At 39.5% G+C, this 21,031-nt stretch overlaps 2 protein-coding genes across 13 annotated transcripts; one reads left to right on the top strand and one right to left on the bottom strand.

Moving 5' to 3' along the window:
- Positions 1-229: 229 nt before the first annotated feature.
- On the bottom strand, positions 230-2,367 carry tmem220 (transmembrane protein 220). 2 transcript variants are annotated; one of them, XM_031834692.1, is made up of 6 exons: positions 1,809-2,367; positions 1,475-1,504; positions 1,301-1,361; positions 958-1,081; positions 807-866; positions 230-690 (listed from the first exon to the last, which is right to left on the bottom strand). In XM_031834692.1, exons 1-6 carry the CDS (start codon positions 1,824-1,826, stop codon positions 561-563), a joined length of 423 nt encoding a protein of 140 aa, XP_031690552.1. In that variant the 5' UTR covers positions 1,827-2,367; the 3' UTR covers positions 230-560. The 2 variants fall into 2 exon arrangements, with proteins under 2 accessions (XP_031690552.1, XP_020349375.2); XM_020493786.2 differs by having other exon boundaries at positions 1,716-2,020.
- On the top strand, positions 1,543-20,772 carry LOC109898690 (dual specificity mitogen-activated protein kinase kinase 4-like). 11 transcript variants are annotated; one of them, XM_031834686.1, is made up of 14 exons: positions 1,565-1,658; positions 2,817-2,965; positions 3,902-3,937; positions 5,409-5,441; positions 7,355-7,457; positions 8,720-8,891; positions 9,271-9,390; positions 9,545-9,664; positions 9,786-9,837; positions 10,009-10,136; positions 18,529-18,606; positions 18,753-18,901; positions 19,214-19,259; positions 19,469-20,772. In XM_031834686.1, exons 2-14 carry the CDS (start codon positions 2,830-2,832, stop codon positions 19,580-19,582), a joined length of 1,287 nt encoding a protein of 428 aa, XP_031690546.1. In that variant the 5' UTR covers positions 1,565-1,658; positions 2,817-2,829; the 3' UTR covers positions 19,583-20,772. The 11 variants fall into 11 exon arrangements, with proteins under 11 accessions (XP_031690551.1, XP_031690546.1, XP_031690550.1 ...); XM_031834687.1 differs by lacking the exon at positions 1,565-1,658 and adding an exon at positions 1,973-2,084; XM_031834684.1 differs by lacking the exon at positions 1,565-1,658 and adding an exon at positions 2,442-2,556.
- Positions 20,773-21,031: the final 259 nt, after the last annotated feature.

Raw genomic sequence — 21,031 nt, 5'->3', positions numbered from 1 at the left:
TTGTAAAACACAGTACAGAAAATTAACTTTTCATTGGCAGTAGCCTACATTACCTGCCAACTTTAACAAGTTAGGAGCACCAAAAACAAAATGAGTTTGATTTACATTTATTTAAATATAGCCTACATTACTTTTAAAGATACCTAATTATTTGGAGCCTTGAGTAGGCTACAGTACATGCATTTCTTTCAATTTCGATTTCTGATGGAAAAATAAAAAGCCATTTATATTTCTTATTAAATTGCTTTATTTTACTGTGATTACACCAGATATCACCACAAGTGCAATGGGTTGCCTACAACAACAAAAATGTTCAGAAAGAGAAAAGTATGATTCCAGTAAAAAAAGGAAAATGTATCAATCATATACATTCTAATTGATGACATTGTCACTTATTTAGATGTATGGTTTAGTAGGGGTGCTTTTTTACATGTGTCTTTTTAAACAATGCATTCATGATTTCCATACTGCCACTGTAGCTAGGTCATATCCTCTTGTAAATGTTCCAACCCGCAGATATGTTGCTCACTCATCACTGGACTATCTTAATGAATGGATATCTACAGTGCAGTTTTACAATGCGGGGGCCAGCTGGTCCTCAGCTCCTTGTTAATGTAGTAGTACAGCCAGGCCACAAAGGGGAAGATTGTGATGGCAACAGCAACAGACAGTCTGAGAGCCCCAATAGAACTAATAGAAAATAGTTACGACAGTACAGATATCAGTGATGTACTGAGTTTAAGTCTTTTTTTAAATAAAGTATTTCATGTTGGGATAAGGTCCAAATCTATGTTGAAAGTCCTTACCATCCAGAGTGTTGACACAGGAGAAGCCAGACAAGTATCAACATGAGACCAGAGAATTCCCTGGGGATAGAGTGAAACAGTTGTGACCAAAAATAATTATTGTACACAATGCTCATCTAAACAGAAAAATATTTTGACTGTGAGACTATACCTTCCCTCCTCTTGCTGGAAGATATTTGTGATGTGCTCTTTATACAGAGTCCATCCCATCATGGAAACAACAGCGGTCGAAATAAGCACATGAAGTTTAGCAATTCTCCTCCAAAGTAGTGTCTCTGAAAAACAGTCTCTCAAGCATCTAAACATTCAGGGTGTAGTGCAGGCTCATGCATATATATTTCTAGCTTTAACTACACATGATATAGCTACAAGATACTAAACAGTCAATGGCCTTTTTCACTGGCCAAAAAATGTTAAAATGGAAATGTTATTTTAATAGGAAAAATAGGCAAAGGTCATTAATGGATCTCTATTCATCCATAATGCCCACATACCTGTTACATGTGGTTTAATGGCAATCAATAAACACAGATTTGCTGGAATAGCATAGGCAACCTGGAAATAGAAAAGGTGTGTATGTGGATTACTGTAAATAAAATAAATAAAAAAGCACTTTGATTATAGTAATTCATAAGAACATTAAACGACTAAAAAAAGCGTGATCCTACCATCCATAACACTGCATCCGGATCGTTAATCTATGCCAATAGAAAAGACAAAGGATAAGACATGAGATTTACTCAGTTGGGCCGAATATTCAGACAGACATACACCATGTTCACTCATTAAATGACTCTGCTAAATCCATGAGATCAACAGAAGCAGATATACCCACAGCTAACGCCAAATACGGTAGGCTATAGATACAAAGTATCTCAAACAATGCAACCAAATAAGGGAATCACTTGCCTGCACATAACTTGCTAGAGCAAAGAACAATGACATGAATACATTGCAAACTCTCCAAATGATCAGAGAAAAGTTAGTTTTTGTGCACTTAACTTCACTAGGTTCGTTCATTGTCACGGTCTATAACTACAGAACCAGTTTCTAGTAATCAGCAATTCGACAGCAAATTTTCCTCCTGGACTTTGAACCATAAACTTTGCGTTGAATCCGTATCCGTTAATTTTTTAGAGTGAGGTTTGAGGTATGACGTTTCGACAACTTTACATTTATAGGCACGATTGCAAAGTCGCCAAGACGCGTTGTTTTCTATATTGTTTTATCATGGAAACTGCTTTCTGAATATATATAACTAAGGAAAACGATTAAAAGGTACATATGTGTTACTGTTACATTAAATACTGATTTGGCTACTTTAAAATAAAAACAATTCTGGACAGTATTACACACTACTTTAATGTACGTAAACTGACATTTTACTGTTCACTGTATGGTAATTCATAGCCTAATGCTAGAAATCGCCCCTACCCACTGATACACGGTCAGATATGTGTCTTCCACCTACTGCTTTAATTAAGTTAACGCTGGCGGTATGGTTAACTGAGCCTAGATTTGTGTTCAGCGAACTCGGCCCACAAACACAGAAGCGTCGCGTTGGAAGCTGTGGGTGTTCACGTTCGCAAGTGACATTTGGTCAGCTGACAGAGTTTCGACCAGAGACGGAAGAGGAAGCGAGACACCCCACTCACTGATTTTGTCTGGTTTTTTTTCTGGTTCAATTAAATTAAGTAGACCAGACCAAGCTGCTATTGCATTGGTGTCTATGGGAGACACACCCAGTTAAGTAAGCCGGAACTGACCTTTTTTCAATGGTAAAAGGCCTGACTGAATAATCTTTATTTATCCACAATCTTTGGTCTCGACTATGTGGAAAGGTGGTTACTGGACTGTCTAACACTGTCCCGATTTCTTACTGTTTGTTGATAGTTACAGTCTTGTACAGTAGCGCTCTCTACATCAACTACGCACATTTGAGTGGAAGAAGTCAGTTTGATTATTCTCCAGTCTTGTTTTGTAAGGGTGAAGTTGCTCTCTGCATTGCAGCCTAGTGCTGCTGATGGAATTCAAACACACAATGGCGACACCCAGCCCCAACAACTCAACAACATCTACCAGCCACAACAGCAATAACGCAGGCTCACATCACCACCAATCCCAGTCGCAACACATAACAACAATGAGCAGTATGCAAGGTAAGGATTGTAAAATACCAGCTTGTAAATAACTAGATATTTTTTTGTGAGTGGTGTTAACGGAAGTAACATAATGACTATGCTAACGAACTAGCTACCTATACTGGCAAGCTAGCTATCTACTTACTAACAGATAACTTGCCTCAGTTGTATCCACACACTTACTAGTTTGTTAGTTAGTTTGGTGTCTACAGTTAACGTTAGCTAGCGACTGTCAAAATTAGTTGCCCTCACACCCAAAACATTGTCTTCTAATCAAATAACGGGTTCTGAAAATGGGTTTTGTTAGAAAAAATTAACACCAAAAGCAACGTTAGCTAACCACAACTAACCACAGCTTACGTTAACTAGTGAATAGTTGGTAAGTTAACTCGCTAGCTAGGTAACGTTAGCTAACAAGCGGCATTGCTAGCTAGCCTAAACGTTAGCTAGCTAGCTAGAATATAAGAAGGCCTGTCATGATTTATCTGGATGTGGTCATGTGTTGATTACTGTCTTTCAATGTCAGGTTACCTCTAACTAGCTAACTACAATATTGTTGCAGTTCTAAAAATAACAAGATCATGTCGGGATGTGTTTTGGGGAAATTCATTATCTATTAACATGCTACTGTAGCAGTTACCATATAATTCCAGTCATTGCACTAACGCTAGTTAGTATTAGCTCGCGAAACTACGTCAACTACTGGATGCAGAGACAAAAATATTATCCATGATTTGATCTGACTCCTGTGAAGTGGATAAAGGGCTCTATTACTAAAATCTCGAAGTATCCTAGGCCAGGCAGTTATTGGTAGCCCAGTGAAACTTGTGCATGAGAATCTCTTAGATTTCAAATAACGTTAACTTACATCCACCAGGAGAAATCTGTTAAATGTCCACCCAATGCATATTAGCTAGCTATGTTTTTACAAACTATATATTTCTTAACTTACAGAATCCAACACGTGCTGGAGATGTCAGAGTGAAACAGGTAGCTAACGTTACTGTCAAAATTACACATTTTATAAAGATATATATATATATATTACACTTTTGTTGTTGATGCTTTAATAACAATAACTGTTTCTTTTGGATCTGGTTCTATACTTTTGCATGCCGTTCTCAATCTGATATGTAACAGGTAGTAAATGAAAGAAACATATGTTATGGTCTGCTTCTGTTAGTGTCAAAGTATTGAAACGACATTTCTGTGATGTTTTTCTTCCCTTTCCTTAATGCTACTAACTTCCCATAACCCTCCTGACTTGATGCTGATCGATGGTGAGCTGTCCCAAGAATAGTTTCTTCAATTGTCATTGTCTCTCCCTGCCAGGATCATTTTTGTGGATGCATTTCATTTTCTATCTCACACCCCTCCATTAAAAAAAAAATCATTTGAAGGTTGTTGTTTTTATACGTCTACCCCAATTTATCTCCACTGAATCTGCCTGAGCTAATCCTCAATCATACCAAAGTTATCTTGGTTGTTTCCTGCTATATGTGTGTGCATGTAGTTTAATCTCCCCCTAGCAATACATTTTTCTGTGTGGTGGAATGCTCAGCGTAAACGTTTACCAGTTATGTCACTGATGTGAGGCCAAGTTATAAAAGTTCATTAGTTCACTCAGCAGAAAATAATTTGAGTATGTCACGAGGCCATAGCCACACTTGTTTACAGGGACATTTCAAAGTGCAGTGTTACATTTGACAGTAAAAAAAGAATAACAGAACACGGTCCTCCAGATTTGAATAATACATGTTTATAACTCCAGTTATTGGTTGGTTTCTTTTGGAAAAGTGCATACAACATACAATAGGCTCTGGGAAATGTACCATCCATAGCATAGAGAAGACAAGTGCAAGAGGTAAGCCTATGTTTTTAGTAGGCCTTCCTTAGCACCAGTGCCTATTCAGCCAGTTGTCTCTGTGTTCTTATTGTATAATTTGGGGGACTTACGCAAAGGAGCTTGTACTGCTTCAAACTAAGTACATTTATGATTATTAACTCTAACATGCAACATTGATAACAAGGCTGCTGCCATTTCAGCTGGTAACATCTGATAAGTACCCTAATTATTTAGTTAAGTATTGCATGTAGGTTAGGCCCAGATAAAATATTTCCGGTCAGCATTTCTTCAATTGGGCTAGTTGGTCATGTTCTAGTGTGTGTAGTAGTTGTTCACACTTGGCATCAAACTGTGATTCATTGAACTTTCCAGGAATGAAGCCTCATTTAGCAAAATCAAGTTGATTTGAGATACTTCAAATAGCTGTCAGTCATGGTGGTGCCGGGTGTTGGGAAACAGTGCTGCATCGTTCCCTGGTCTAAACTGAAGCTGAAAAGAACAGTGTTTGTTGTTCACCACGTTTCCTAATAGAACTTGATTGTTTTGTTTATCGGTCAAACAGTAGCCTAAATAAAGGTGAAATATGAAAAAGAAATGTTCTCTTCTCACCTCTAGGGTTTCAGATAAACCTGTCTGGAGCTCCCCCAAGTAAGCCAAACCTCTTTTGCTACAGTACCAACAGTTCTCAACCCTTTGCTTCCGCCTGATGGTCTGGTATGGGGGAGTCTGTCCTCTTTTCTCAACTAATCCAAGTGAAGAGTTGTTGGGGTCTAGTAGGCTTGTGCCGGTTTTGATAGTTAAGGCTAATAGTTGAGGCTAAACATTGATTATCCTAGAGTTAGAGTGCAGCTTATGTTGGTCTATGATTTAAGACATTAGGTCATAATATTTTACTGATGCAAAGCAAGTGAATGAAAGACTTGTCCAACTGTGAGTCTTATTGATTTAACTTCTCTGTAGTTTAAAAAAACAACAACAATTGGTGTTAACCATCCTGTATGTTTTTACCTTACGATTAGATATCACCAAACTATTTAGTTTCATAATGTTCATTTACCAAGACGTTCCAATCCATATTCTGATCATCCATCATCGGCACAAGCATAGAGCTAAGAGCTTCCATTAGCATTGGTGTATATAGATTCACACTTTGGCTTTCAACTGGTCTTTACCACTGTTTGGTTTGGCCTGAACTGATAACCTACACAAAATAGCACTGTGTTGGAAATGTATTTTTTATCTTGACAGAAGTGTAGTCCTTTTGCTTGTATTTATTTATTAGGTGTGTTTTGAATAAACATTACCTTTTTAGTTTGAGTACTTTTAGTCAGCTTGCTACTAACAAGCAACACTAGCTAGTAATGCTTGGGGTTTTGTCGCATTGTTTTTCAAACCAGTTTGCAGCTGTTTTGTTTTGAACACGTAAGTGATTTTTGGCATGAGCTGTACTTAAACACTTGCCTGTTGAGACATGGAGACACTGGTGTAATTTCCAATGGCATGTGCCATCTTATTGGAATTTGAGTACATACATTCTTGTGGTGTTTTGGGTGGAGAGAACAGAATGCATCCTTCATTTCAAGGTGAACTCAGAACAGTTTTACTTGGGAAGCTCCTTCTCCTCTGGCAATATTTTCCAGTCTGCAGTGTAGGCTATTTTACTCTTATGTATGGTTATGAGCCAAAAGTCACATTTTCTATTATCAAAGATACAGTTCTGTCAGATCAATGCTTTTGTTCAGTTAGAATTTCATGACACAATGTTGTCATGTTTCACAGTCTCTGGGTAGTAGCCTAAAATTTAAAAAAAGAAATGTAAAAATCAAGAAAAATGGTCTGTTTTTAATTTAAATTCTCACCTATTCCCTCATTATTGCTTAAATTACCAAGCAAAACCTACTGAAACATGGTAGGTGATGGATTTTGGATTTTAGCTAAGCCTCCAGCCTGAATAGCCATGGTATGTGATCTAGTACTAGGCTATGGTTTAGAGCAGGTGTCTGTATGCCTCTGCATCAACTTCAGTTAACTGGTCAAAGTATATACCTACCATCTGCAATGAGACACTGGTACAACCAGGACATGTCTTGTAAAAATACCTCCAGGGGGTTTCTGTTCCTGGCCACTGAGGCTGTAGCATACACACATTTGATTGAGAACCTGTTATTAGACCTACTCGTGATTCATTTTAATTTGGTCAAGACCTGTTTTGTTGACTCCCATATAGCTCAGTATCAGCCAAAATCTCAAAATCTATAGAAGCAACATCTATAGAAGAAATGTATGTTCTCACAGAGAAATATAAAGAGGGATGCCTTTGGTAAGAAGCAGGTCATTACTCTTACATCCATCGTCCCTAGATGTGGATTGCATGACTTCAGTAAATTTACCTGAATACTCTTGTTAAATTTACCTCTCCATTGCTTTACTGGTCTCTCATTCTGTGGTATGGTAACTGTTTGTTTTTGAGTGTGTAAATGTTGTTTTCTGGTTCTTGGCTCTACCCCTGCCATAGATGTCTTGTGTGCAATCTGACATAAACTCTGCCTCTTCACTATCAGGTAAACGCAAAGCACTGAAGTTAAATTTTGCCAATCCCCCGATCAAACCAACAACCAGATTCACTCTGAATACAGCAGGACCCCCATTCCAGAACCCCCACATGTAAGTTGACCTCCGAACTTTGCATGGATGTGGTTTTCTGAAGATGTACATGGAGCGGAATTTGCATTAGCCACAATGCAAACTCCTGCATAATGAATTGTTATATGACTCTGCACTCTAGTCTACAGTCTGCTGAGACTTTTCATCTCCAAAGCCACACATTGTCAATGTAACATTCAGTACTGTATAGGTACCCAGGCAATCTGTTACAATAAAGACAGGCTAAGTGAGGTTGGAATGATTAGCAGTTGTTGTATTTCTATCTCTACCTGCTCATGGAAAACCGACAGTAACTGAGTGTAGCCTCAAATACCTATTTGGGCAACACCATTGTAGTGAATGTGAATAAGCCCTGTGTCTTGGCTGTGTAATTAGATGATAACATGAACCTGCTAAGTTACCCTGGACAAGCAAATGACTGATGCTGGATAATGCAAACTGAACAAACGGATGCCAAATAACGATCCTTTTTCAGGTGCAGTATTATATATATTTAACAAAAATATAAATGCAAAATGTAAAGTGTTGGTCTCATGTTTCATGAGCTGAAATTAAAGATTCCAGAAATGTTCCACATGCACAAAAAGCTTATTTCTCTCAAATTCTATGCACAAATTTGTTTACATCCCTGTTAATGAGCACTTTATCCTTTATCGAGATAATCCATCCACCTGACAGGTGTGGCAAATCAAAAAGCTGATTAAACGTTATGATCATTACACAGGTGAACCTTGTGCGGTGGACAATAAAAGGCCACTCAAATGTGCCATTTTGTCACAACACAATGCCACAGATGTCTCAAGTTTTGAGGCAGCATGCAATTGGCATGCTTACTGCAGGAATGTTCACCAGCTCTGTTGCCAGATAATTTAATGTTAATTTCTCTACCATAAGCCGCCTCCAACGGCATAAAAAAAAAAAAAAAATGTCAGTACGTCCAAATGGCCTCACAACCGCAGACCACGTGTAATCACGCAAGCCTAGGACATCCACATTCGGCTTCTTTGCCTGCAGGATCGTCGGAGCCTATGCCATCCCAGGCCCACCCATGGCTGCACCTCTGCCCAGTTATAGGAAATCCATAGATTAGGGCCTAATTTATTTAAACTGACTGATTTCCTTTATATGAACTGTAACACAGCAAAATCTTTGAAATTGTTTCATGTTGCATTAACATTTTAGTTCAGTATATGATTGAGGTGAAATTAACTCCACTAACAAAGATTGTTTCTTATCTGTCTCCCACCTATTTCTGTGGCCAGAGAGAGGCTGCGTACGCATAGTATCGAGTCATCAGGGAAGTTGAAGACCGCCGGTGGCGATTGTGACTTCACGGCTGAGGACCTCAAGGACCTGGGGGAGATTGGGCGGGGCGCTTACGGCTCTGTCAACAAGATGGTGCACAAGCCCAGCAACCAGATAATGGCTGTCAAGGTGACTGCCCCTTACTGACCTCTTATTGACTAAACTACAGGAAGTGTTCAGGGCGAGATTTATGCCTGCTCATCAATCTTAGGCTATATTGCGAAATGAACACTCAGTAATCATCAGAATCACCAAAGTGTAACTGACTCCCATTGCAGGGTATGGTAACATGTTGCTCATGGTAAGGGGAGGAAGGCTTATAATAATGGCTGTAACAGAGCAAATGGAAACCATGTGTTTGATGTAGATACCTTTCTACTAATTCCACTCCAGCCATTTACCACGTGCCCGTCCTCACCAATTACGGTGCCACCAACCTCCTGTGACTTCCAACCATGGTCGCAATTGAAAGCAACATGCATCTGATTACAATTTGTGTCTCCCACAGAGGATTAGGTCAACGGTTGATGAGAAGGAACAGAAGCAGCTGCTAATGGACCTGGATGTGGTCATGAGGAGTAGTGACTGTCTCTACATAGTTCAGTTTTACGGGGCTCTTTTCAGAGAGGTGACCATGCAAGTTTTTCACTTCTGTTTTGTTGATTGACATCCAATGCATTTCCTATATAGAGAAATCAATCAATCGTTCTGTGTAGTTAGCAATAAGCAGTGTATTGTCTTCACGCAGTAATGTTATGTCTTATGATTCTTTTCTTTGTCAGGGGGACTGTTGGATATGTATGGAACTTATGTCTACCTCCTTCGACAAATTCTACAAATATGTATATTGTGTTTTAGATGATGTGATTCCAGAGGAAATATTAGGCAAAATAACATTAGCTGTAAGTTTTCATGCATTTTCTCCTTACATAATTTACACTGATTAAATTTACATGGATTAATTTGACAGGAAGGGTACATATTTCTCTATATTAATTTAGTTGCTATGTGTTTTCATTACAGACTGTGAAAGCACTTAACCACTTAAAAGAATACTTGAAAATAATTCACAGAGGTAAGATGACTCCAAAATGGAGACCTTGTTCTTTATTTCCTCATTTGAGATGTGTATTACCGTTATTACCTCTTAATGCTCTATTTACTGTACCACAACAGAAGTGGCACTTCCTTTACCCAGAACTCTTAGCCTAGCTTTGTCATCTCTTCTATATGTTTCTCCTCTCAGACATCAAGCCATCCAACATCCTCCTGGACAGGAATGGCAACATTAAGCTTTGTGATTTTGGCATCAGTGGGCAGCTGGTGGACTCCATTGCCAAAACCAGAGATGCAGGGTGCAGACCGTACATGGCAGTAAGTGATATATGGGGATTTCGGTGCATTGTTTCATTAATGGCTGAAAGACTAGACAAGTGGAAGATGTACAACTAAGGCTCTTTCTAAGAATACATTTCACTTTCACATGATCCAGTACATAATAAGAATTCAACTGTTTTGGTACTTAGTGACTTGGTGGTGATCGTCAGTTGTAAGGAGGCTGTAGTGTTGTTGTTATTGAGGGGAGGTAGGTAATTAAGATTGTTGGGCTAGTAACCGAAAGGTCGCTAGTTCGAATCTCTGAGCCGACAAGGTGGGAAAATCTGCCGTTCTGCCATTGAGCAAGGCAGTTAACCCCTAACAACAACTGCTCCCTGGGCACTGATGAAGTGGATGCCAATTTAAGGCAGCCCCCTACACCTCTCTGATTCCCCTTTCCTTATTGTTGATGGCAGCGTTGGTAATTATATTATGGTCGCTACTGATATCTGTTCTTGTTGTCTTGTTCCTATTTTGGATTAGCTGCAGAGGAATCTCATGCCGTCTGTGTGCATGCGACATGGTTGAAGTGGTCCAAACTGCTGGCAGTGCAGTTGAATGAGCTCATCACAGGGTTAATGTTCTGGCGGTGGTATTGCTGATGGGAGAAGGGAGCCCTGGCCCCTCCAGTTTCCATTCTAAATTTGGCATCTCCCTATCAGGACGTAGGGCACACCTCTGCCATATCTCTGCCACGCATCTATCAGAAGGCCAAGGAAGGGCTGGGTTACTTCATTCATGTCTGTCAGAATAAAGCTGTTTGGGTTGGTGCTCCCACAGCTGTGAGCTCACAGTGCAGGAATCCAACCCACATGACTCCAGTTCCCTTTTCAAATATAAAAATTGCTGACCTGCCAGGTGCTTCTTGGCCACCCCATTGCTAATTGCTTTAGCACCATTTGTCTCTGTTTGGTCTAGATATTAGAGAGGGATTGATTTCACTTCAATGGAATATTATGTACTACACTACAATTAAGTAGGGTTCATGGTATTTGGTTCAGGTGACAGTCTAGCTCTGTTCTTCTCTGGTTGGTATGATTTAGATCATTTAGCTGGCAAGTGACCACATGTCTGAAATGTTTATGTTGGAATATGCTCACTAATTATTTTGCACACTAGTGTCAGGTTAAGGCTACTACCACACAAGGCTACTACCACACAAGGCTACTACCATTGTGTACCAAATCATTCTTAAATCAACAGTTCTTTCATTTTAATTAGGAAATATTTTATGTATTTGAAAGCAATTACACATCTAAATTAAATGTGCACCGATGTTGTTTTGAGTTGATAATATAACCTTCCTAATATTGAGTTGCATTACCTTTTGCCCGCATAACAGCCTCAATTCGTCAGGGCATGGACTCTACAAGGTGCTGAAAGTGTTCCACATGTATGGTGGGCTGGCCCATGTTGACTCCAATGCTTACCACAGTTGTCAAGCTGGATGTCCTTTGGGTGGTGGACCATTCTTGATACACACAGGAAACTGTTGAGTGTGGAAAACCCAGCAGTGTTGCAGTTCTTGACAAACCGGTGTGCTTGGCAACTACTACCATACCCCGTTCAAAGGCACTTCAATATTTTGTCTTGCCCATTCACCCTCTGAATGACACACATACACAATCCATGTCTCAAGGCTAAAACATCCTTTAACCTGTATCCTCCCCTTCATCTACATTGATTGAAGTGGATTTAACAAGTCACATCAATAAGGGATCATAGCATTCACCTGTTCAGTCTGTCATGGAAAGAGCAGGTGTTCTTAATGTTTTATACACGGTGTAGTAGGTCTGAGTAGTTGTGTTTTGAGTTCATAACATGTCTGAGTAGCTGTGAGCTGTGTCCTAGGTGAGAGCTGGGCAGCCAGATCTTTTTCAGTCTTGGCAGAGGTGAGCTGATGCTGTAGCCACTATGCCATAAAACACATCAGTGCTGCGGTCAGGGAATTCTGTCCCACTGCTGTGAATGGGTGACATCATCTATTTCTGGTGCATGAATGAATGAGCCAGAGGAGAGGAGGTGCTCCCTCCACTCAGCAGCATGGCTGGTAGAAGTCTGCTTCTAATGACCTTGGCACTGTTTGGAACCACTGCATTTTTCTTTATATGCGTGGAGGTGAGGTCATACGTGAAGTAACTGGCTGAGGTGATTATTATGAAAGGCATGTAGAACCAGGAAATGAGGACATGGACAGGGTTTTCCGTTGGGCTGTCCCAGACTAAAAATGAATCTTGGTCGACCAAGAGTAGTCTTTTCTTTCGACCATTCTATTGGTTGAAATTTTTACATTTATTTTTTTATATACACACCCTATGTGTTTTAAAACAAACTATGTGTATTGAGCTTGTCTGGTACTTTAAGCACAGTTTGTTTGAAATAATTAACACACATGTCTCGAGGGAGCCAGTGATCAAGATCGTCTGGCTGCGTTATGCTCCTGAAGTTGCCGGTAATAGGCTACACCAGGGGTCGACAACCTTTTCCATTTGGAGTGCCAATTTATTTGACCATTTCTACCGATCTGCGTGCCAGTTATGATTTTCATATGCTCATTTTTGTGGAACAGTTTCATTTAATTTATAATGGTTTTTGTATCTTAATCTCTGTCATGTGGTTAATCTAAATTCTATCTAAATGAAAAAAATACTACAAATATAAAATAACTTATATTGCCAAAGATGTAAGAATAGTCTACATAAAACAACAAAAACATTGCAGCCTGCAGGTAAACAATATCCTGACTAAAAATAAATATCTTATAAATCACATTGGTTACGCGTGGCCTGTCTGCAACCAGCTTCAAACGTTTCAACAGTCCGACCCAAAGCTAGCCAATTTGCAACATTGTATCAAATATTCTGGGCCCTCAGAGTTTCCCACGACAGGGACATGCACAATTAGCCTACAGCTGTTTAAGGGAAAATATGTAATCTGGTATTTTATGACGTTTCCACTGGATCAGAGCATTACATTGTTTCCTTTCATGCCAAGTGGTTTTCGGAAGGGAGAGCGCTGGATTTCTGTTCTAATACGTTGAGTACCTATTGTCATTTTCAATGGATTCTAAAAACAGACTCTCTTTACTTGCAGTTTAAGGTTAAGAAAATATTACTTTGAGAAGCTCTACAGCTCATTAGTGATGGTGGGATAAGACGATCAGAAATACTATCAGACATCTCAAATGGGCACATTTCTAGGCCTACATTTGCCCGCAGTTCAGGTAACCTAGGCCTACTTCTATATGCGTAATCGGGTGTGCTCCAAAGAAAAAAACTGAATAAATTGACAACTCTTAAATGACAGGAAATAACCCAAAACTTGTTTCTCACACGTGTAGCATAGGTGGTGAGCTCTGCAAATGTTTCCACTTTGACAATGGGAAGGGTAAATGACTAATACTATATTGAATGCATTAACAGAAATGACCGTAACCTAACAAACATGTCGATTAGACATTATGGGAATTAATGGTAAATGTAGGTTACTACTGGTGAGCCTATGTAATGGGAAATTGATATACACTAATAATTAGGGCAAACTGTAAACACAATGACGTTATGAAACAATGAACGCGCAAGAGCTCATTCTCGAGAGACGTGTCTTGTGCATTTTAGTAAAGATTATGGATATACTGATAAGGTACAAAAAAAAATCATTTTCCGCTGAGTTGGGCCTCTCTTCCTCTCTGATCTTAGCCACACTCCCCTTTTTCTAGGAATGTGGCATCCCAGAGTCGTCCTCAATGGATTAGTCCACTCAGAGTAGCGCAAATCAGACAGGTGTGCCATAAAATAAATATTTACGACTGCTCGACTAAAAACATCTCAGTTGACCAACAGCCTATCGACTAAACAATCGACCAGTTGACTAAATGGGGTCAGCCCTTGGGTGTATGTTGTATTCTGTTGAATAGACAGAATTGAGTGCCATATGTATTTGGACAGTGAATCTATTCAAGACAAAGGAGATGATTGTGGACTACAGGAAAAAGAGGACTGAGCACACCCCCATTCTCATTGACAGGGCTGTAGTGGAGTAGGTTGAGAGCTTCAAGTTCCTTGGTATCCACATCACCAACAAACTAACATGGTCCGAGCACACCAAGACAGTCGTGAAGAGGGCACGACCAAGCCTATTCCCCCGCAGGAGACTGAAAAGATTTGTCATGGGACATCAGGTCCTCAGAAGGATTTATACAGCTGCACCATTGAGAGTATGGTTGCATCGCTGCCTGGTATGGCAAGGCGGTCGGAGGCTGAGCATCACTGGGGCCAAGCTCCCATCACTGGGACCAAGCTTCCTGCCATCCAGGACCTCTATACCAGGCAGTGTCAGAGGAAGGCCCTAAAAATTGTTAGACTCCAGCCACTCTAGTCAGACTGTTCTCTCTGCTACCGCACAGCAAGCGGTACCGGAGTGCCAAGTCTAGGTCCAAGAGGCTTCTAAACAGCTTCTACCCCCAAGCCATAAGACTAAGAACACCTAATGAAATGGCTACCCAGACTATTTGCATCCCCCCTCTTTTACACCGCTGCTACTGTCTGTTATCATCTATGCAAAGTCACTTTAATAACTCTACTCACATGTACATATTACCTCGACTAACTGGATATAGTCTCACTATTGTTATTTTACTGCTGCTCTTTAATTACTTGCTACTTTTATCTCTTATCTGTATATATTTTTTTCTTCAGCTGCATTGTTGGTTAGGGGCTCGTAAGTAAGCATTTCACTGTAAGGTCTACACTGTTGGTTAGGGGCTCGTAAGTAAGCATTTCACTGTAAGGTCTACACTGTTGGTTAGGGGCTCGTAAGTAAGCATTTCACTGTAAGGTCTACACCTGTTGTATTCGGCTCATGTGACTAATAAAATATGATTTGATAGTGATATTTAGGTTTGATACCGGTGCTCCGAGGCATGCTTCAAAAGCTGCTTAGCGATCACTTTGAAGCGGTGTGCCGATGCATGTATCTTTTATCAGAAGTATGTCATCAGTTACATCCGACGCTTTGTTTGATCATGTGTTTTTTCAAACCGTGTGCTGCAAAATTCGTGGTTCCGGAGCTTTCTTCAAATCCAAGCTGCTTTCAAACACCGCCTTCTACTGGACACTACTTATAAATATAGTTGTGATTTTGCACATGTAGTTTAGCAGATAGAGTAGGGAACTATGGAGCATACAGTAATTGTATTTATTATGGATCCCCATTAGCTGCTGCCAAAGCAGCAGCAATTCTTCCTGGGGTGCAGCAAAATTAAGGCAGTTTATACAATTTTTTAAAACATTACAATACATTCACAGATTTCACAACAAACTGTGAACCCTCAGGTCCCTACTCCACCACTACCACATCTACAGTATCTTATCGTGTTTATGCATGTCTGTGCCAATGTTTGTGTTGCTTCACAGCTGTTCCATAAGGTGTTTGTTTTTTAAAATCTAATTTTACTGCTTGCGTCAGTTACTTTATGTGGAATAGAGTTCCATGTAGTCATGGCTCTATGTAGTACTGTGTGCCTCCCATAGTCTGTTCTGGACTTGGGGACTGTGAAGAGACCTCTTGTGGCATGTCTTGTGGGGTATGCATGGATGTCTGAGCTGTGTGCCTCCCATAGTCTGTTCTGGACTTGGGGACTGTGAAGAGACCTCTTGTGGCATGTCTTGTGGGGTATGCATGGGTGTCTGAGCTGTGTGCCAGTAGTTTAGACAGACCGCTCGGTGCATTCAACATACCTCAATACCTCTCATAAATAAAAGTAGTGATGGAGTCCATCTCTCCTCCACTTTCAGCCAGGAGAGATTGACATGGGTATTATTAATATTAGCTCACTGTGTACATCCAAGGGTCAGCCATGCTGCCCTGTTCTGAGCCAATTGCATAGCTTTTTTTTAAGTCCTTTTATTTGTGGCAGCTGACCACACGACTGAACAGTAGTCAAGGTGCGACAAAACTAGGGCCTGTAGAACCTGCCTTGTTGATAGTGTTGTTAAGTAGGCAGAGCATCGCTTTATTATAGACTGACTTCTCTCCATCTTAGCTACTGTTGTATCAATATGTTTTGACCATGACAGTTTACAATCTAGGGTTACTCCAAGCAGTTTAGTTATCTCAACTTGCTCAATTTCCACATTATTTATTACAAGATTTAGTTGAGGTTTAGTGAGTGTTTTGTTCCAAATACAATGCTTTTAGTTTTAGAAATATTTAGGGCAAACTTATTCCTTGCCACCCACTCTGAAACTAACTGAAGCTCTTTGTTATTAAGTGTTGCAGTCATTTCAGTCGCTGTAGTAGCTGACGTGTTTAGTCTTCCGCATACATAGACACTCTGGCTTTACTCAAAGTCCGTTGCATGTCATTAGTAAAACATTTAAAAAGCAAGGGGCCTAAACAGCTACCTGGGGGAATTCCTGATTCTAACTGGATTATATTTGAGAGGCTTCCATTAAAGAGCACCCTCTGTGTTCTGTTAGACCAGGAACTCTTTATCCACATTATATCAGGGGGTGTAAAGCCATAACACATACGTTTTTCCAGCAGCAGACTACGATCGATAATGTCAAAAGCTGCACTGAAGTCTAACAAGACAGCCCCCACAATCATTTTATCATCAATTTCTCTCAGCCAGTCATGTCATTTGTGTAAGTGCTGTGCTTGTTTGAGTGTCCTTCCCTATAAGCATGCTGAAATTCTGTTGTCAATTTGTCAATTCCTGTCTTTTCATAATTTGGTCCGATATACTTGGATGTGGAGTTTCAGCATTTGTTGCTGGCATGTCATCCTTAAGTTTGATTATCTTGCCAATGGAAAAAGTCATTAAAGTAGTTTGCAATATCAGTGGGCTTTGTGATGAATGAGCTCCATTCAATAAATGGCGCATAGTTGGCTTTTTTCCCCAAAAATGTAATTTAAGGTGCCCCAAAGCTTTTTGATATCATTCTTTATATAATTTATATTTATTTCATAGTGTAGTTTCTTTTTATCTAGTTTAGTCACATGATTTCTTAATTTGCAGTATTGCAAATTAAACAGTCAGCCCAACTTACTGTGCCAGTCAGTTGGGCTGCCAGACTTAATTGCCATACCTTTTGCCTCATCCCTCTCAACCATACAATTTTTCAATCCCTCATCATCCAAGGGGATTTAACAGTTTAGTCAATTTCTTAATGGGTGTGTGCTTATTAGTAACTGGAATAAGTAGTTTCATAAATGTGTCAAGTGCAGAGTCTTGTTGCTCCTCGTTACACACCACAGATCAGCACATATTCTTTACATCAACATGAATCACTACAAAACTTCTTGTATGACCTCTTATACATTGTATTAGGCCCAGCCTTTGGGACCTTGGTTTTCCTAGATATGACTATAATATTGTGATCACTACATCCTATGGATTTGGATACTGCTTTAAAGCAAATATCTGCAGCATTAGTGACGTGAGGGTATGAGGTCAAATACCATTGAAGAGACACTATTTAGAAAATTATTTTGTGAAACCACACTTTCTACACTGTTCAAATTTGTTTTATTTAGTATAGTAAACATTTCTGTCTTAAGCATCCTAAATAATGCCATGGATTCCGTTTTTGAGAATTGGTTAACTTGAAGGGCAAAAAAAGGAAGCCTGACGTCAGATGTGACCTTGGTATTCCAACTGATCATAGGCTACTAAATCCAATGATTTACCGTTGCGCCACTGAATGTTTATGAAAACAGTGGAGAAAACACTATTCTCTGATAATCACACTCAGATGCCACTGAATGTGCATTGTGAACAGATGATGACGCTCTGTTTAATGAACCATATTTCGGTGAAAGCACCGATGCCTTTCCCATCACTACTATTCACCATTCTCTTACAATTGAACAAGACCTGGCCTAAAAGTTAAAACGCACCCAAAACAAACTGCAAATGCATCCAAAAAGCAAAAGAGTTTATAGAGTTACAAGCTTGATACAGTTGTGTGAGAAATGATATGGAACCAAAAATGAACCTTCAGATTACTGTGATTTTGTCCAAATACTTGTGATTTCTTAAAATGGGGGAACTAGATACATAAACTGCTTTTATTTCAAATATTGACAAAACAGATACCCTCAAATATATGGTGTCATTTTATACCATTGCTTCAGTCATTTGATTATCCAAAATACTGGAGTATAGAGCCAAAATAAGATGAGCTTCACTGTCCAAATGCATATGGTGAGGACTGTATACACACTTGTCTCAGAAGTCTCTGTTTTTGATTTTTTTTTCTTCAAGTTGTCTAATTTTGAACATTTTATTTTAATGTTTGTTTTTCATTTGAGTTGTTCTCTTTAAAGGCCCATCTATGATATCACTATGATGAATTGTAACATGTTTTCCTTGTCTCTTCCACAGCCTGAGAGAATAGACCCAAGTGCCTCCAGACAAGGCTATGACGTCCGGTCAGACGTATGGAGTTTGGGGATAACACTGGTGGGTCCTCAACCCTCTTGTCCACGTTGTCTTTAACATTCAACGAGCTATTTGAAGATACACTGAATGTTAAATCCACAAGACAAGATTATTCTTTGTTTTTGTAATATTGTAACTGTAGACTCACCATGTGGTTTTTTTTACAGTACGAGCTGGCGACTGGGCGGTTTCCCTACCCAAAGTGGAACAGTGTGTTTGACCAGTTGACACAGGTGGTGAAGGGAGAACCTCCACAGCTTACCAACTCAGAAGACAGGCAGTTCTCCCCCAAATTCATCAACTTTGTCAATCTGTGGTAAAGGACAAAGATTCAACTTCGGCTGGCACTGCTTCAATGTTATTCTCACGATGATCTAGTATAAGTTGAAGTATATTGAATCACTGCAGAGCAATATTGTCAATGTAAACTACAGCATACTTTCACAGTATTCACCCACAAATAATAAGATGTGAAATTTATAAGGTAATCTTCTGAATGAGACATCATCTGGATTTCATTTCCCCCTGGTGGACAAAACATGTAATGTCTGTTTTTAAGTCTCAAAGACCCATGATGTGGTTTATTGCACAGCAGAATTTTAATTATTTATTCCCTTTGCCCCTTTAGCCTAACAAAGGATGAGTCAAAAAGGCCAAAGTACAAAGAGCTTCTGGTAAGTATGTACGTCCCGTGTGGCTCAGTTGGTAGAGCATGGCACTTACAGTTCAAGGTTTGATTCCCACAGTACGAGGGGGTGTATGAAAATGTATGCATACGGGCGTCTGCTAAATGAATAAATATGAATGAATGTAATTGTATTACACGCAGAGATACTTATCGCCCGTACATATTATAACATGTTTCTGTGTCTCTTCAATACAGAAACATGCTTTCATTCTGATGTATGAGGAGCGCTCAGTGGATGTTGCCAGTTACGTCTGCAGAATCCTGGATCAGATGCCTACTTCTCCCAGCTCCCCCATGTACGTCGACTGACTGTAGAACAAGTAATAACGGAAGCCTGGATCAACAACAACAATGACCTAAAGAGTTGCTTCATCCCATACTGCAGTGTTAAACTAAGACAGGAAATGTACAAACTAAAACACCACGTGTACTAAGACTGGTGATCAGTCACGTCTGTAGGCTATCAACATTCTCACACTTTTCTCTATCCTACACACACACTTACATGTAAGTACAACTAGTAACTGAATGAATATACCATGGTCTTGGTTCACCTCGATGTGAGACCTCATCTCTAATGTGGATACAGTACAGTGATTTTAAAATCTGGAAATGTATTTATAGTGTTTAATCACTTGTGGAATATATGATTTGGAGATACTGGAATCATGCTCTTTGACTCTTCCCACCTCTTCCATGTATGTTACTTTAAGAATTGTGGTTGGTATCTTAAATGAAACCTTGCTTCTTATGGTGTAAAGCAATTTAAAACGTAACAGCATTGATGGACAGGATCATGTGGCCTCCATCCAATGTTGTGAGGGTGCTGTCGTCACTGTGCAATGGACTTTGTGCTGATATATAAATAAAGAGAAATAATTGTGCTTTGAGAGACATTTAGTTACTCTGCATCTATTTGAGCTCAGGTTAATCCATTGATGTAAGAAGGCAAGCAACCACACAAACAAACACACTCACTGGCTCTCTCAGCCATGGCATATGCAACACTCTCTTTAAAAGCTAAGCTGTATGTATGTATGGTGCTGTTGATCTGTAGTTCTACATAATGCCATCTTGTATCTCTGTATATAGCCACACACTTATCTGTAATGAAATTGCCTACTGTTCTGGATGTTGCAACCGTTCTAATGGACCTGACCGGCCCCTAATTATTTCAGCTGATTGTTTCTTAAATGCATGGTACCTGAACTGTTTTCAGACTGTGATTGATTGACTCCTACAATATTCACAATGTACACAGAATCTAGAGGTTTAGTACACACAGTGTAGTTCACATCTTTTTAGATTACCAGATATAATTGAAACTTCGTTGACTGCTGGTAAAATACTGGCACAGTAGTAAACTATTAAATTGGCTGGATATCGTTGCATACAACATGCATTTCAATGTAGAACATTCAAATTAGAATATCTTGCTGGGCAGAATGTGTAAAATATTTAATGACCTGAGAATATTAAAATGAGCTTATGAAATATAAGGATGATGTATCAATTTATTTTCTCTTTCATCTGACTGAAAAAATGAGTGTACATTTTGAGCTTGGTGTCACAGAAAAATGTAAGAACTATCCAACAAATAAAACCTGTACAGGGATTTGCCTTACTGGTGTTCATACAGAGTAACTCTGGCAAGTGGCAATGGAGCATTTGAAACACATGAAGACCTTATTTACTAGTTTTTGCTTTTGTAATTATTTAGACCATTCCTTTTGGTCAGGATAATTGCTGCACAATAAA

The sequence above is a fragment of the Oncorhynchus kisutch genome, linkage group LG10, assembly GCF_002021735.2.
Source record: "Oncorhynchus kisutch isolate 150728-3 linkage group LG10, Okis_V2, whole genome shotgun sequence".
Classification (NCBI taxonomy): domain Eukaryota; kingdom Metazoa; phylum Chordata; class Actinopteri; order Salmoniformes; family Salmonidae; genus Oncorhynchus; species Oncorhynchus kisutch.
This window is presented reverse-complemented; position numbering and strand designations above follow the sequence as displayed.

Bases quoted from the DNA above. Each gene is read 5' to 3' on its own strand.
- tmem220 (XM_020493786.2), bottom strand. From the start codon at position 1,826: ATGAACGAACCTAGTGAAGTTAAGTGCACAAAAACTAACTTTTCTCTG. The intron at 1,362-1,474 runs GTAGGATCACGC...TTCTATTTCCAG, and splicing joins CGGATGCAGTGTTATGGATG to GTTGCCTATGCTATTCCAGC. The intron at 691-806 runs GTAAGGACTTTC...ATTTTCTATTAG, and splicing joins CTGTGTCAACACTCTGGATG to TTCTATTGGGGCTCTCAGAC.
- LOC109898690 (XM_031834686.1), top strand. From the start codon at position 2,830: ATGGAATTCAAACACACAATGGCGACACCCAGCCCCAACAACTCAACA. The intron at 7,458-8,719 runs GTAAGTTGACCT...TTCTGTGGCCAG, and splicing joins CCATTCCAGAACCCCCACAT to AGAGAGGCTGCGTACGCATA. The intron at 8,892-9,270 runs GTGACTGCCCCT...TGTCTCCCACAG, and splicing joins ACCAGATAATGGCTGTCAAG to AGGATTAGGTCAACGGTTGA.